The sequence below is a fragment of the Malaclemys terrapin genome, chromosome 4, assembly GCF_027887155.1.
Source record: "Malaclemys terrapin pileata isolate rMalTer1 chromosome 4, rMalTer1.hap1, whole genome shotgun sequence".
NCBI lineage: Eukaryota > Metazoa > Chordata > Testudines > Emydidae > Malaclemys > Malaclemys terrapin.
The window spans coordinates 36,303,697-36,320,984 of record NC_071508.1 but is presented as its reverse complement, the minus strand read 5'-3'; the positions used below and the strand labels follow the sequence as shown (position 1 = coordinate 36,320,984).

General features: G+C 46.3%; 1 protein-coding gene across 2 annotated transcripts in view; it reads left to right on the top strand.

Annotated features, from left to right (window-relative positions):
* Positions 1-17,288, top strand: part of LOC128836343 (NACHT, LRR and PYD domains-containing protein 3-like) — a 200,043-nt gene that overhangs the window by 95,491 nt on the left and 87,264 nt on the right. For both annotated transcript variants that reach the window (XM_054026548.1, XM_054026549.1), the window contains exons 8-9: positions 3,958-4,173; positions 16,683-16,853. In XM_054026548.1, coding sequence (XP_053882523.1) covers positions 3,958-4,173; positions 16,683-16,853 — 387 coding nt within the window. The remainder of the gene's footprint in view (positions 1-3,957; positions 4,174-16,682; positions 16,854-17,288) is intronic.

Genomic DNA, 17,288 nt, shown 5'->3' with positions numbered 1-17,288 from the left:
TAAACCAACTTCAGACAGCTTTACAGTATTGAAACAGTTGCAGTTCATCTGCTTGTTCTGGATGACTTCCAATAATTCTCTTCTGGTTAATATTTAGATTACTCCTCAGGTGTCTGCGCTCTCATGTTCTGTTTCACTTCTGCCTTTGCCAGTGCATTCTCTGTGCCTTTCATCTCTAGTGTCTTTCATCTCTTCTTGTCTTATTCTCCTTTTCATTGTTTCACCATTTGTTAGATTTTTTTCAGTAATTTATTATTAGTTTCTACCTCTGTTGTGTCTTCTTTTGTGTCTGAGATTAGGATCATACTTTCCCAAGCTATTGGGGTGTCACCTGACACGTGGCAACCCTACTGCTGCACGGTGTTACTCTTGACATTCTCCCCCTGTGCCGATTGGCTGTTTGTTACAATCCTCTCCTTCCCCCTGCCTCACAGTCTCTTCACCTCAGTTTCCCTCCACCTGTTCTGCATTCTCCCCTCATTCCTTCCCTCCCTCCCTTCCTTGTCTCCTTTCCCTTCCTCTTACTTTCTATTAAGCCAGTCCCCACCTAAGAAACCCCACCCAGAATTTAAAAAAAAGAAATGTCCCCCCACACAAAATAATAAACAAAGTGACACTTACAAACAGTTGTGCCATTTGTTCTATCTCTGTGTGCTCTATCTCTGTGTGCTCTATCTCTGTCCCCTGCATTTGTCTGTCTTGTCTAATTACATTGTAAACTCTTCAGGAGAGGGACTAGCTACTATTCTGTACAGCTCCTAGCACAATGGGGCCCTGTGCTTGGTTGCTCTGCAGACACCACTGTAATGTAGAGAATAAAAACCTAGTGGCTCTAGCCCCAGTAACATGAGAGATCAAATGTGGATTGATGACATGCTGAAATTTTTGTGCTGGTCTGTGACAAAGCACATCGCAAAGTCTAGGATGAAACATGTGAGAGCTGGAAGCTACATACTCTCAGCCTCAGCAGTGCCATTTCTAGTCTGTGTCCACGCCTAAAACCCAGGTGGATATTACCAACGGATGGGTGACATGGATGCAGTTATTCAGTAGCTCCTTGATTAGGTTGCTCAGACATGGGAGACTAGATGATAGCAGGTGTTGAGGCAGTTGGAACTTGTTACGTTGTACAGAGGCTCATGTTAAGCAATGCAGATCAGTGCCACAGTGAATATAGCAGAGCTCTGTCAGACAGCCTGGCTCTGCACAATCACTGAACAGCACAGGAGGTAGCTTGTAAGGCAGGCTGCATTCATAAGTACTGGCCAGAGTGCTGCATACTCAAGAGTTTGGTGGGTTACATTTCCCTCCTCAATAGCTAGGGTGGCCAAATTTCTACTCACACAAAACTGAACACTCTTCCCCCGCCCCCTGCCCTGCTTCTCTGAGGCCACGCCCATTCTCCACCCCTTCTCTGAGGCCATGCCCACACTCACTCCATCCCCCCACATCGCTTGCTCTCCCCATCCTCACTCACTTACTCATTTTCACCGGCCTGGCTCAGGAGGCTGTGGTGCAGGTGGGGTTGAGGCCTCTGGCTGTGGTGTGGGCTCTGGGGTGGGGCTAGGGGTGAGGGGTTCAGAGTGCAGGAGGGGGCTCCAGGCTGAGTCAGTGGGTTGGGATGCGAGAGGCAGTGAGGGCTCAGGCTGTGGGTGTGGGCTCTCAGGTACAGGAGGAGGCTCCGGGCTGGGGAAAGGGGTTGTGGTGCGTGGGGGGAGAGCTCTGACTGTGGGTGGAGACTCTGGGATGAGTCTGGGGATGAGGGTTTTAGGGTGCAGGAGGGTGCTCCAGGCTGGGACTGAGGGGTTTGGAATGTGGGAGGGGGAACAGGGCTGTTTCAGGGGATTGGGGTATGGGGCAGCGAGGGCTCTGCTGAGGGTGCGGGCCTTGGGGTGGGACTGTGGATAAAGTTTGGGGTACAGGAGGGTGCGCTGGACTGAGATGGAGGGTTTGGAGGGTGGAAGGGGGATCAGGGCTGGAGCAGGAGGTTGGGTTCAGGCTCCGGGTGGCGCTTACCTCAAGCAGCTCCCAGAAGCAGCGGCACATGCCCTTTCCGTCTTTTACACGGAGACGTGGCCAGGTGGCTCTCCACACTGCCCATCCGCAGGCGCCACCCCCGCAGCTCCTATTGGCTGCAATTCCCAGCCAATTGGAGTGGCAGGGCGGCGCTTTGGGCAAGGGGTAGCAAGCGGAGCTCCATTGCAGCCCCTATGTGTAGGAACCAGAGTGGGAACATGCTGGCTGCTTCCCGGGAGCTGCGTGGCATTGAGATTATTAGTGAGCCTATTGCCAACAGATAGGTGACATTGGATGTAGTTATTCAGTTGCAAATTAAGTTGCTCACAAGTGGGAGCCTAGATGATACCACGTGGTGAGCCAGTTGGAACTGGTTGTTAAGTTGTGCGAGAATCATGTTAAACAATGCAGATCAGTTAGACAGTGAATATTGCAGAGTTCTGTGAGACCGCCTGGCTCTGCATGATCACTGAACAGCACAGGAAGTAGCTTGTAAGGGAAGCTGCATCAAGCAATGGATTCGTAAGTACTGGCCACAGTGCTGCAGTCTCAAGAGTTTGACGGATTACAATTCCCTCCTCAATAGCTAGGATGGCCAAATTCTGAGAAGAAGGGGGTCCTGTTATAACTGAGGGCCACAGAGCTAAAGAGGTAATAACAAAAACATTTTTTTAAATAGGGGGTAGGAGTCTCCTTGTCTTCATATCTTCATAAAAATTGCAGACAGAAAAACTGTTCTCAAATTAGTCCAGTCGACAAATGATGACCTTTTTTTTCTTTTTTGCATTTCATGATACAAGTTCATATTGTTGTATGATTACAGACTTTTGCTTTAACGAAAGGAAAAAAGAGTATGGGAAAATGCATACAATATATCACCTGAGACTAAGTATTTCCCAGTCTTTCAAAAACAGTGCTATTTTCAGTACATAGTTGCATTATCAATCATATTTAAAACTCTGCCACTTTTGGTGAAAATTAAACATTGGGTTTTTTTTAGTTGTGTCCATTTTTGTAAGCCATCCTAGTACATAATGAAAATAATGAAAGTTCTTGTAATTTTGATAGAACACAGTTTTGTCCTTGAAATGTATTGCAAATTTCTAAAATACTGGAAATGGCACGTGACATTTCAAAAACATCTGAGTCAGTTCGACCTTCCCCCCCGTCATTGTCCCCACATTCACACAAACTCTGGAGTTCCCTCACTTCTAGGGAACCCATTTTGAATTTTTCTATTCCCTTCCAACAGATCTTCAAATGTTTGCTTGGGTCTGGTCTAGTCAGTAGTTAGATCTTTTCAAATTTTTCCAGCACACTTTAGCAAATCACAATAGGTTTCACAGTGAGAAACCTCAAAATTTGCTCAGGCCCTAATGTTCAGTACCCGATTGGTTAAAAAATATGGGGGCCCTTTTGAAACTGAGAAACACAAGGGACTAAGCACAGAGAAAGGATGGTGGAGTCTGGGTAAACTCTAAGTGAAACTTGTCATATTTACATTTATTCACCTGTTTTGGTCTGAGATGGTCACACAGCAGAGGCTCCTCTTCCAGAGATCTGAGCCCAGCACCAAATTCCCAAAGAGAAACTCTGCCTCCAGAATGGACTCTAATCAGCACCCAGGGCAACGAATAAACTCCCGTACTGTTGGCACAGCTACCACCTTCTAAAACCTTACCGCTGACACCACTCCTGATTTGCGGGGTGTCTCTCCTTTTTTATCCCAGTTGCGTCCTTTTTTCCCTTCATGTGTCTTCTCCCCACTTTGGGTCCTTTTTCTCCTTAACTTCTCATTTGTCTTCCCTCATTTCTTACCTCTAAATCCGCATGTGGATTGGTCACGGAGAGGGGCTGGTGGGCGGAGCCGCCTGTCAGATCAGATGTGACAATCCCCCTTCACACTGTGATTCCTCTTCTCTGCGTTTCTCTCTCCTGCAGATTGTGGAGTTGTCATCTCACAGATGCTAGCTACGGGGATCTCGCCGCTGTTCTCAGCACCAGCCAGAGCCTGACAGAGCTGAACCTGAGTCATAATAAACTGGTCTCAGTCTCTAAGGTGCCACAAGTTCTTTTTGATAATAAACTGGGCGATGCCAGAGTGCAGCTGCTGTGTGAGGGACTGAAACACCCAAACTGCAAACTACAGAAATTGGAGTAAGTAACATTTGGCCTCCTCTGTGTATTTACAGGTGTCCCCTGTGTAAAGTGCTTGACACAGTGAGAGATGGTGGAGGGGAGAAGAAGATTTTTTTTTCTCTCTGCTCCACTCTGATGTTTCTCGGGTATGAAGAGTCACCTCATTACCCCCTTCCGCCCCCTCCCCCCCCCGCCTACAGCAAGAGGGAGTCTTACTAGTAGTAGCTGGGTGTCAGCTCCCTGGTATCAGCAGCCCTTCACTCACTCAAGCACTCTCCTCTGGGCTTATGCCATCCCAATCATTGAATCCTGATTCATTCTCCTGTGATATCCAGCCCCTGAGTGTGGCTACGCACAGAAGTACCAGAATTTCTGCACCCAAAGATGTAGTGCACCCCAGTTATCAGAGTTACCTTAACCACTGCTCATGTAAGCCACACAGCACTTGTGAACACTTATCATAAAAACAACAAGAGGTTTATTTAAGAAAGAATAAAAGATTTATCCAGGAAAGAGAGAAGGTGATGGAAACAACTGGTTGAAACACAAAACAAAATCCTAAAGCGTGAACCTGGGTTCCTTTCATTTGTAATGAACTAGGCTTTCCCCACAAAGTTCAGTCAGTTGCAGAACTAGCTGGGGATACCCTGCCTGCTGTGATGTTCCTTTTCACATCCAAGTGGTTTTTATCATTTGCCATGGTCTTTGATGCTTTTCTATTGAATGTTCTGGGATCTGACAAGGGTTGACAACACAGCGTTCTGTAGATACATTACATGTTATACTTGATGCATAAATATCCTATAAGATGTCTTTGGTGTATTAAGTTTCCCAGACCTGTGGTGAGAGCTGTTTGCAAAGAACAGGGAACCCTTTGCCAAGGGTGCTCTGTGTCACATCCACCCAATTTCCTTTTTTCTTATCTTTCCTCTTATTACACCATCTCCATCTCATGCTGACCCTGGTGTTGTTCCTGGCAAGGGCTTTAGCAAAGCGGTGATCTTGCATTTTGCTCTATGGCCAGGCTAGGGCTCAGTCTGATCCCTCTCAGAAGGCCTTCTACAGCTGAGTTCTAGCTGTTGAGAGCACTCTGCTCCAATGCCCAAGAGTCTGAATCTGGGCCTCTCCAGTGAGATTGTCCCTGTGGAGCACAGTTGAGACTCTCTGCTACAGGTTGTTGGCCTTGGCAGCAACAGCACAACTTCATACCATACCTGTAACACTGCACAGCCACACACAAACGTGCGTACAGCAGTGCACAAGGGATCCCATCACCTCTGCTCAGAGGAAATACAATCACATATTTTCCACCACTGCAGCCCTATGTGCTGTTTTAGCACAAGCACTGGCAAAGCAGCTGCAGTTGTGCAATGAGTCTTGTCCTACTGAAGTTCCACACTGCCCCTGCCCATCCTTCCATGGGCATTTTGATAACGCCAGGCCCAGAATCTGTAGGGAGTGGGGGGAGTGGAATTAGGAGCTGCTGACCCTCTGTCATGGCATCTGCAAGTGCAGGGTGTTGCTTCTCACAACACATGTGCAGATCCTTGTGTAGGACCCAACCATTTAAAGCAGGCAATGCAGCAAAGCAAAAAGAGTGACTAAGTGCACACTAACACTCTAAGCCATAGACATTATACAGCTGCTCCAGGAAGCATCACGAGGAAATGCTGGGTAGGTGCAACAACCCACAGGCCCTGCAGCATTTGCAGAGTGCAGTCGCACTGAATGTAGTGCATTGTATACAGCCAAGATAGAATGGCTAGTGTGGATGCACTGCATCATGGCAGCTTCCAGTTCAGTCACACTGATGCAGGTTGCAATGTGGAGTTCTTTAGTGTACACTTTAGATCATAACCTATTTAGGGCCTTGACAATTAGTATGATGACTTTGAATTCAGTCTGGAAGGGAAGGGGAAACCAATTGAGTTTGTGGAGCATCAGAGAGAGGGGTTCCCATAAGTCATTGTTGCTTAAAATGGAGCTGCTGCCATCTGAATGTGTTACTTATCTCCCCCACCTCCTCCTCCCCCCCGCAGGGAGAGTGATTTGTGTCAGTCTAACAATATTTACAGAGGTCTAGCCATTGCTTGGCAACACTTGTGGTTTAATATTAAAGGTATTTAAGAGACCAAATAACCAAGCTTAGCTTAGTTTATTAATAAGGGACAAAGCAGTACAATATGAAAAGGAGGCGTACATACACTCCCTCTCGGAAGCAATTAATGTCACAGCATGTTCACCTCACACAGATGTTGTGCTTCAAAAATATGCACCCAGGATAGCACAGCATGGTTATTGACAAGTTAGAAAGCACTGAATGTGTCAGCCAGGACTAGAATTCATCAGACAGCTTTTAAATTTTTCTTCTTGTATCATGGTGTATCTTTCTCTTTCTTTTGAATACTACATTACAAGAGCTACGAAAGCACTACCCAGCGTGCACTACGATGTACAATGGATGTATGATGCCTTCAATCGATTTTATATTTGCTAATGTCAAAAGCTACGTTTTGCTTTGTAGAGTACATAGATTTGAAGTGAAACTGGAAGTGCTACCTGCTGTTATGAGATCCTGACACTTCCATCAGTAGACCTTGTTTTCTGTTGCTTATAACTTTGCTAACCTTAACCATACTGGCTTAAATTTTCCATGCTGGGTGTCTGCTTCAAGCTGGATATTTTTGTGAAATTTCAGCCTTATGGTTCATCCATTTTCATCCATAGGCTAGGGAAACACACTGTTTCCCGCAAGTAATTCTGGTGAACTTTTCAGTGAGACGCACTATCCCCCCCAGCCTCCCGGCCCCACTTTTGAGCAGGAACTTGAAATTTGGCAGGGGGAAGCATTTGTGCCAGGGGTATGCCTATTTCTGCCCCAATTTTCAAAGTTAAAAGCGTTTGAAAAATCTCATTGTCGATGCTCAGTGGAGACTTATTTCAGCTTTGCAGCTAGAATCTCCAAAGCTCCTTTCTTCATCGAGCATGCTCCACCCTGGGGCTCCAGAGGACTGAGCCAGCCCTGACAGGGTCTGTTGGGGAAATCAGGATTGGATTAGGAAATCCTGACTGCTATCTTGAGGGGTGGGGTATGTGGTGGGAAAGATTCCCACCCCTGTCTGAAAGGGGTTAATGATGTCCACTGGGCACACTAAGCTCCAAACTGGTACATCTGTGACAACTATTGCACCTGGAGAGGGGTGGCTCCTTAAAAGGAAGGATCAAAGCCCAGGGCAGGCTGAACTTAAGAGGGAAGTAGAACTAGCATGCCCCTGCTCCACAGAGAAGCTGCAGAAGAGATTCTGCTGCCTGAACCCTCTGGAGAGGCAGAAGAACCATCTTCACTTTGCTTTGCTTTTAATTAGAGCCCAGGTGCTCAGCCTGGTCCTCTGACACTGAGGGTGTTAGGAACCCAGCCCCCTTCTCAAAGACTATATACCTGTTAACTTGTGAAGAACAGCGGGGTGAGCCCAGACTGTTTTGTGGGTTGCACTCCAAACCAGCGCTATAGTGACACCTCCAGCCAGAAAGAGACCTTAGGGATGAGAGAGGGGCCCACCCTCACCCCAAGGGGTGATCTATAGGTACGACCTGTCACAGAGTTTGAATCGGAATCACCAGTTTGCTCAGAAACTTCACACATTCTGCCGAGACAAGGACTTAGCCAAATAGTTCAATGTACTTCTCCTCTCCGGACTGGATCACTGTAATTCACTGCTCCTAACACAAAGTCTAACACTTCATATGTTCCAGCCAATAGAAGAGAACTCTCCACCTCTTCTGTGATTTATGCCACTATGACCACATCAGATCAGTGCTCCAATTTCTCCATTGGCTGCCAGTCAGCTTCTGCTGCCAGTTTAATGGCATGGTCTTAAACCTCCATGAAACTCCCGAACCAAGCCCAAGACCAGAGATGACTCCCAGCCAGTTGGAGCAGACAGAGAAGCAGCCTCAGCAGGGCTGATGGACACTGATGTCATCAGACTGCCTGCTACAAGTTGTCACTCTCAACATTCTCGTCCTTGTGCTGTTTGTTGCAACCCTGTCCTTTCCCATCACAGTCAGTGTATTTTAGCCTCTTTCCATGTTCCCCTCTTTCCTTCCTTCCCCCCTGCCTTCTTTGTCCCCCTCCCTTCCTATTTCCTTCCATTTAGCTAATCCCCACCTAGCAACTCCCCCCACGAATTAAGGAAAACCCAAATGCAAAGACTCACCCACCTTCCCCACACAGCAAAATAACATTCAAAAGGTCACTTGTGCACTATTTATTCTGCTTGTGTGTTCTATGCCTGTCCACTCCCTTTAGTCTGTCCCACTTTACCAGTTAATGGGCTCCCTGCATCTTATTGTTCACCACCAGATACAGCATTAATTTGGTCAGCAGAACCTCCATGTGTCTCCAGTGAGCTTCTCTTCTCAACAAGTGAACTATTGCCAATTTATTCTTTTCTTTGCAGATACTGGACCTCAGATGCTAGCTGAATAAATTCCACATTTTATTTAGGGTAGTTGTATTTTTTTATTACAGTAAAGAGACAGCGTCACAACAGGGTCTCAAATGCTCAAGGGTTCCCCAACAGAGGGCCTGGCACCCACAAGCCCTTTGGGATAAATCAAATTAAAACGTTATTTCAGAGAGAGTTTTCATCTCCCATTAGGCACTTCAGAAGTCTTGTGCACCTATTTATGTGCCTAATGTATTAAACTGAGCATGTGCAGAGACAGAAACTACTTCTGGAAAACTACCCATCACAGGACCTGAGTGACTCCAGGGATATGTTATGGAAATTGCATCTGAGTAACACCCCAGGCACTGTGAGTCCAAATCCATTCCAGGACAGAAATCTGAAGTAAAAGAAGCAGGTGTATTGCTCCAATCTGCCTCTATTATGGGGCGGGGGGGAGTTTAATTTGGGGGAAAATAGAATCTGAGTATAGCAGAATATGCAGAAGCTGCTGAAATTATTGTTTGAAAAAAAACACACAAGCCAATGCTCGCTGGGAGGGGAGGTCGATTGGGGTGAAAGAGTAGGTGGGAAAAGGGGTTGAGACTCAGGTAATGGGGGTCTACAGGCACAGGGGGAGAATTGTTTGCATGTGCCACAATCTGAGTTCCCCCCAGTCCATCTAAGGAAGCGTGACCTCCCCCTTCCCTGCTCCTCTCATGTGAGCCAGGTTTGGGGGGAACTTGCTTTTCAAGGGGGGTCTGAACCCCTCTCCCTATTCCTTGTGTGACTGGGGGTCCCTTGTCCCCCTGGTAGTGTCTGAACTCTTCTCCATGCTCCTGTGTGAGTGCGAGGCACTGGGGTGGGGCCTTGATCATCTATATGGGGGTGTGACCCCGATCAGTGCCTCCTCATGTGAACCAGGTTCTGGAGGGGGATTGCCTTTCTGGGGTGTCTGAGCCCCTCTCTCTAACCCTTCCATGTAATCTGGAAGTCACTGTCCCTTTGTGGGTGTTTAAGCCCCGCTTCCTGTCCCCCGCCTCCCTGTGTGTGCTTGGCTCTGGGAGCCCCTGTCCATTTATGGGAGTCTGACCCTTATCCTCCCCCCCCACCTCAAGTCAGCCAGGTGCCAGGGAGCTTGCCTGTTGGGGGTGTCTGAGCCCATTTCCCTATCCTGCATGTGAGCCAGGATCTCAGGAAGCCCTGCCCTCTAGCTTAGAACAGGCATGCTCAGAGCATGCACCAAGAACACATGCCTGAGACAGGTATGTTTGACACACATCAGAAACTCTTCAGCACTGAGGGGGAAGGGAACATCCACAGAAATTAATGGAACAGTTCACATGTTTCAGAGCTATTTTTTTCAGTCTGTCTTCATCTCTATGGGGTATTTTCTTTCAGCTGAGAATATCTCATTGAGACCACTGGGCCACTTACCACACCTCTGACTCTTCAACTTCGAGGTTTGAAACCCGCCCAGGGTAGAAATCTGAGAATGAACTGTTAATATCAGGGGGGAATTAAATTAAGATAAACATCCACACAACCTTAACTCTGCCCTCTCTGAGTGATATCTCAGAATGCCCATAACACGCACACACTTGCACTCTGTCTTTTCATTGTGATGGACAGGTGCTACCTTCCCTTGTCCTACACTCAAACACTGAGCCTACTCCCCTGAGAGAATACCACATTTGTAAAATGTACCAGCCACTTCATGCCCTTTATAATCCCTTAAGACTTGCACACAGGTTACCACCTAAACCTATGCTCTCCCCTACCCATCATTAAATCCACAGACTGCTCTTATATCCCATGTCACTACTGACAATAGCCATAGCACCCAGTGCCCTGCTACTGACACAACCTACACAATTCTATACTGGAATGATGCTGACTGGAACCTCATGGCTCACGTGCTCCTCTTTCTTTTGATATCACACAGAGTGGAGAGACTCAGACCCAGATCCCCTCACATCACAGTCGCAGCTCTATGATGAGGCTCCTCAAGCTAATCCCTAGATCTCCTGGTGTCACAATCACAGCTCTTCCAAGCTGCTTCCACTTATTCCTCCACCATTCAGTACAGTTATACCTAACACAGTGAATGCATCTGGAGGGCGTGCACTTATTCCCAATGGCTATTGCCCCTCCAGGGGGCAGTGTGAGTGTTTACCTTTGCTTGGAATTTCCTGGTTTTCTGCAGTGTGAGAAGGGCATAAGCTGTCACCGACAACTCTGAATTAAACAAGATTTTTGTTATTTAATGATTAATGTATTATGGTATTGCTTAAGTGCCCCAGCTGCAATCAGGGCCTCAGTGTGTTCATCACTGTACATGTTATAATGGCAAGTGTCACCAGGCAGTTCTGTTATAGTCTTCCCAGTGCAGTAAGCAAGGTTTAGCCTTGGGGCAACATGTGTTGTGTTAGTTTTATTGGGTTTTGCAAGATTTGGTGGAGATGCAGTTTTGGGGAGGAGGGAGCTGTGCAAACAGCCAGAGAGTTTGCTGTCTGCATTGCGCTCTGATTACAGTCTAGCCTGGAGGCAGGTTTCTGCTTGGGAGTTTGGTGTTAGGCTGAGATCCCTGAAAGAGGATCCCTTTATGCTGTGTGACCATCTCATTCCAGGACAGACAATGGGAAGGGGAAGGAAATATTACAATTCCAGAAAGATGGAACGACGGGTCTGAGGTCACACAGGTAGCATATCATAAAGCCAGTAACTTGAACACAGACCTCCTGAGTTCTGATCCAGAGTTTTAACTGTGTTCATTCTTGTGATTCTTGGTTCCAGGAATGTGCTTTTTTAAAATGGATATTGTCTCTCTTTCATATAATTAAGGTTTTAAGGCAGAGCTACTTAATAATCAGATTTCAAGTGGCTAGCCGTGTTAGTCTGTATCAGCAAAAACAACCTGGAGTCCTTGTGGCACCTTAAGACTAACCAATTTATTTGTGCATAAGCTTTCGTGGGCTCAAACCCACTTCATCAGATGCATGGAGTGGAACATACAGTAGGGAGGTATAAATATACAGCATATGAAAAGATGGGAGTTGCCTTACCAAGTGGGGGTCAATGCTAACTAGCCAATTCAATTAAGGTGGAAGTAGGCTATTTTCAACAGTTGACAAGAAGGGGTGGAAAACACTTTTGTAGTGCCAATGAAAACAAGGATTCCTCATTGTTTTTAATAACCAGAGTGTCTCTTGGGCTTTGCTTTGGACTACAGCCGCCAGAAGCCCTCATTGAGGGAAGAAACCAAGACCACAGAGCTGGGCCTGGCAGCTCCTCTGAAGGGACAGTGCCCCCTGTGACAGCATGTTAACGTGTCTCAGCAAATTCAGCCTTAACTTGTCACAATTGAGTGTTCTACTCAGAATGCTGCTAGAGGGCACTAGAGGAAGGCCCTGGGATGACAAAAAAGAGAAAAGCTTTAGAGAATTTTATGGGTGGGGATTCTCCTCATGGACATTTACTTCAAAAGGACTGAGTAAAACACAACAAAACTGCCCACTGAGAGACAAATGCTGGCTGTTGTGTCTGGTGGTGTATTCTAGCTCTACTGATTTCTGACCATAACAGATTCATGAAATTGAAGAGCTGTAAGCCGTATTAAAGAATCAACCGCACAAAGAACCACCTAGTTACAAATTTTACCATTTTATTGTGAGGTTTACAATTCTTGGTGGGGGTTTTATTCAGCCTCAGCTCCTGGAGTAATGTGAATATTTGAGAATTTTACCTTAATTTTTTTATTTAATCATATTTTTTGGGCCCTCGTGATTGTGGACAGAGGATTAAAAATGTGACCCATGTGTAACCTACACACTCAGGAACTAGAAGGCTAAGAAAAAAACATACAAAAGCATTAATTTTAATCATGATTTTAGGGGCCTGACTCATGACTTTTGAAAATCTGGAATTGGCAATACTGCCTCTATGTGAGAAAATGATTATGTTTTTGGAAAAGTACTTATTAATGTGAAACAAAGGCCTAGAATGGAGCTTCTTAAAGCAGCTGTGCTTTCAAGGGCATCTATAAATAATGAAATCTAAGTGCTTTTACTGTCCTTCATCAGCCTATAAGTTTAAGGATCAGAGTCATAAGTTGAGACATAGATTTCCTGTAGTGTTTCTAGCATTCCTATTTTGTGGAAGGGCAGAATTCTAAGAAGGAGGGGGTCATGTTATCCCTGATGGCCACAGAGCTGAAGAGGTAATAACAAAAACATTTTATATATGGGGGTAGGAGTCTTCTTGTCTTCATAAAAATTGCAGACAGAAAAACTGTTCTCAAATCAGTCCAACCTACAAATGATGACCATTTATTTATTTATTTATTGCATTTCATGGTTTAATCTCATATTGTTGTATGATTACAGACTTTTGCTTTCATGAAAGGGAAAAAAAGTATGTGAAAATGCATACAATATATCACCTGAGTCTAAGTATTTCCCAAACTTTCAAAAACAGTTTTCAGTACATAGTTGCATTATCAATCATATTTAGAAGATTTTTGCTACTTTTGGTGAAAATTAAACACTGTTTTTTTTAGTTGTGGCCATTTTTGTAAGCCATCCTAGTACATAATGAAAACAATGAAAGTTCTTGTAATTTTGATAGAACACAATGTTGCCCTTGAAATGTATGGTGAATTTCTAAAATACTGGAAATGGCACGTGACATTTCAAAAACATCTGAGTCAGTCCGACGTCCCCCCCTCCATTGTCCCCACACTCACACACACTAGAGTTCCCTCACTTCTAGGGAACCCATTTTGAATTTTTCTATTCCCTTCCAACAGCTGTTCAAATTTGTTTAGGTCTGGTATAGGCAGTAGTTAGATCTTTTTGAACCTTCCAACACACTTTAGCAAATCACAATAGGTATCAATAGGAAGCCTCATCATTTGCTCAGGCCCTAATGTTCAACATCTGATTGGTAAGTAGCTCTTCCTTAAGAGCCTCAACCATGAGAAAAAAAGGGGGGGAAAAGATGTCACGTTGATTAAAAAATATGGGGGCACTTCTGAACCTGAGAAACACAAGGGACTAAGCACAGCTCTGTGCAAGAGAAAGGCTGGCTGTATAATTAAGTTGCTGGATTGAACTCAGGACACTCGACCTTGGACAAGTCATTCAATCTCTTATGGGTCTCAATTCTCCATCTGAAAAATGACAATAATAATATTTCCTTTCCTTACCTTTTACCTGTCTGGTCTATTTAGATTGTAGGATCCTCAGGGCAGGACTGTTTGTGTGTGTAGTGTTGCTCCTTCTTCTAGCACCGGTGTCCTGTTCTGACACCAGCGTTACTCTCAGCCAAGTGGTGGTAGGTGTCCAGCACATTGCAGATCAGAGGAGAAATCGGTGACAGGGAGTCTGGGTAAACTCTCAGTGAAACTTGTCATATTTACATTTATTCACCTGTTTTGGACTGAGATGGTCACACAGCAGAAGCTCCTCTTCCAGAGATCTGAGCCCAGCATCAAATTCCCAAAGAGAATCTCTGCCTCCAGAATGGACTCTAATCACCACCCAGGGCAACGAATAAACTCCCATACCGTTGACACAGCTACCACCTTCCAAAAGCTTACCCACAACACCACTCCTCATTTGCAGGGTATCTCTCCTTTTTTATCCCAGTTGCGTCCTTTTTTTCCTTCATGTGTCCCCTCCCCACTTTGGGGTCTTTTGCTCCTCAATTTCTTATTTGTCTTTCCTCCTTCCTCACCTTTAAATCTTGTTGATGTTAGGGGGCTTATTCCTTCACTCTCTCACTTCCCTGGTCCTTCTCGCATGAACAGAGAGCAACAATACCTGAAGTCCAAAGGTGCAAACAATTTGATGTTTATTAGGGTGAACTTCCAGCAAGCATGATTCCAGTTTCCTTCCTCAGTGTCCCCCTTCCCAGCTCTGACACCACAGAGCCTTACCTATGTCCCTGTTCCTGTTCCCATTCCCTGTTCCCATTCCCCCCCTTAACAAAACATGATCCCAATTCTCCCACCCCCAGTCCCTGTTCCCATTTCCCCCACCTTACTTCCTGATTGACTGCAGACTATATAGTAAAACTTGAGTTCTGCTTAGCTATACCTTAACCAATCATTTTACTGAAATTTAACTAACCAATCCTAACATACTGTAACATGGTTATTTAACCAATTATATTCCACCACCTTAATCGGTTTACACCCAACAAAATTAATTATACAGCAGACAGAAACAATCACAGAACCAGACAGAGACCATGCAAATAAACATACAAAACAATACAGAGGTGAGGATTTTACAACTACATGTATACAGACATAAGGGTTTTTTAGCTGTGTCTATTAATAAGATTCCTAACAGCCCAATAGCACCTTATTTCCATGTAACTAGTTTGGAATGTGAAAATGTAACCATACATTTCCCAGTTTATGGCTGCCTCTGCTGCTTAGCCAAAGGCCTTACTTAGCCTAAAAACAGAGCCTCAGACTGTCACAGTACAACAAGGCCCTTACACAGACAAACAGTAATTTTAATTCTTTATTTTATACCTCTATAACTAGCTAAGTGATAAGAATACACCTAAATTCTTAAAGTATAGGCCTTTACAGACAGGCCTAAATATCTATATCCTAACAGTTGAGCTCTTCTCTGTTGCTTAATCAAGAACACCCTCTCCCCACCTCCCCCTGCTAGCGCTTTTCTCCGTAGTTTCCCACATACACCCATGAGTTTTTTTTCTTTTGTTGTTCAACACAAACTTAGAGTCTCTCATCGCACTGGGGTGCCTCTCTGGGGCTCTACCAACCCTGACTGAACCTGGGGGCCTCCCAGGGAGTGAGGGCTTCCCTCCCTCATACAAATTCAGGGCTCTTTTTCTCTCTCAAACATTGGGACTCCCCTCACCATTCCGCAGAGCGACAATATTTTCAAGGCAAACGTAGTAGTGATGGAGGAGGTTGTGCAGGTGACAGTTCTGGTGGGAGGGGTGTCTCTACATTTGTTCAAGATTTGGCAGCTGTTGGGGGTGCAGAGGGTTCCCCATGAGCCCTGGAGGGAGGGCGGAGTGGCAGTATGTGACAGCCATGCTGGGGGCTGGTCATTGAGATGCACATGGTCATAAACAGACTGCTGCCATAGTTTCACACTCCACTGGCTGGCAGCTCCCCCAGGAGCCCAGTCTTTGCGGGGAGGAACGCAGAATCCAGTAGAAAATTTCTGTTGCAATAACCCCACCAGAGTTTCTGGAACAGGCCCTGCCAACAGGGTCACATGGTCGCCCTCCTCTCAGGGGCTCTTTTCCTCCAAACTTTGGAGATCCCCCTGGTTGTGGGGCTGTTTTCCTCTTTGTCTTCCAATCCCCCCACCCTTTGGTTCCTGCTCTCAGTGGAAGGTGGGTGTAGTTCTGCCTGTGCTGGGCCTCACAGCTGCCTCCCCTCCCCAAGCCTGAGTTTCAGAGCTGGGAGCAGAGACAGGAGACATCTGTGTCCTGCAGGGCAGCAGCAGAGCTAGTGCCGGGGGCATGGAGGGGCAGGATCTCCCAGGTCCTGCTCTGAGCCCGGCCCAGCTGCCTGGGGAGGGGGATACCCCTACAGCCTCCCTGTAGTGATGGGCCTCCTCTGATTGGGTCGCACCATTCCGGGGCTTATCAGTGGCAAGTCCAATCCTATTGGCTGAAAGCTGGGTATGTGGGACTTAGGGTGGCCAGACACCTGCCCCTTAAATTCTGGTTGGTCAGTGGAAAGGCTGAGGGGCGGTGCTTAGTGAGGAAGTCTGACCTAGAACCCTAATACTTATTGGTCAATGGCAGAGGTTTAAGGATTGGGGTGTCTGGGCCCTTCACAGTGCTGATAGGTGAAGACTCAAGTTCAAGGGGGTGGGGCTTAGGCAGGAAGTCCCACCCCCACTGGTTCCTAATTGGAATAGGATGGGAGTTGGGACAGGCAGTGGAGGAGGGCTTCTATTTTATTACTCAGGGTGGATTGGTCAGGGAGAGGGGCTGGTGGGCTGGGCTGACTGTCAGAACAGCTGTGATGAGCCCCGTTCACACTGTGATTCCCCTTCTGTGTGTTTCTCTCTCCTGCAGGTTGTGGGACTGTGGTCTCACAGACACTGGCTTCGGGGATCTCGCTGCTGTTCTCAGAACCAACCAGAGCCTGACAGTGCTCAACCTGGGTGGTAATAAACTGGGAGATGCCGGAGTGCGGCTCCTGTGTGATGGACTGAAACACCCAAACGGCAAACTGCAGAAATTGGAGTAAGTAACATTTAGCTTCCTCTGTGTATTCACAGGTGTCCTCTGTGTAAAGTGCGTGACACAGTGAGAGATGGTGGAGGGGAGGAGAAGATTTTTTTTCTCTCTGCTCCACTCTGATGTTTCTTGGGGATGGAGCGTCACCTCATTACCCCACCCCCTCCGCCTACAGAGTCTTACTAGTAGTATTTGGGTGTCAGCTCCCTGGCACCACCAGCCCTTCACTCACTCAAGGACTCTCCTCTGGGTTTATGACAGCCCCAGCTTTGCTTTGCAATCTGACAAGATGGGCACCCTAATCACTGAACCCCTGATTCATTCTCCTGTGATAACAAGCCCCTGACTCTGGCTACTCAAAGATGTACCAGCATCTCTGCACTCAAAGATGTAGCGTACCCAGTTTATCATAGTTACCTTAACTACTGCTCCTGTAAACCA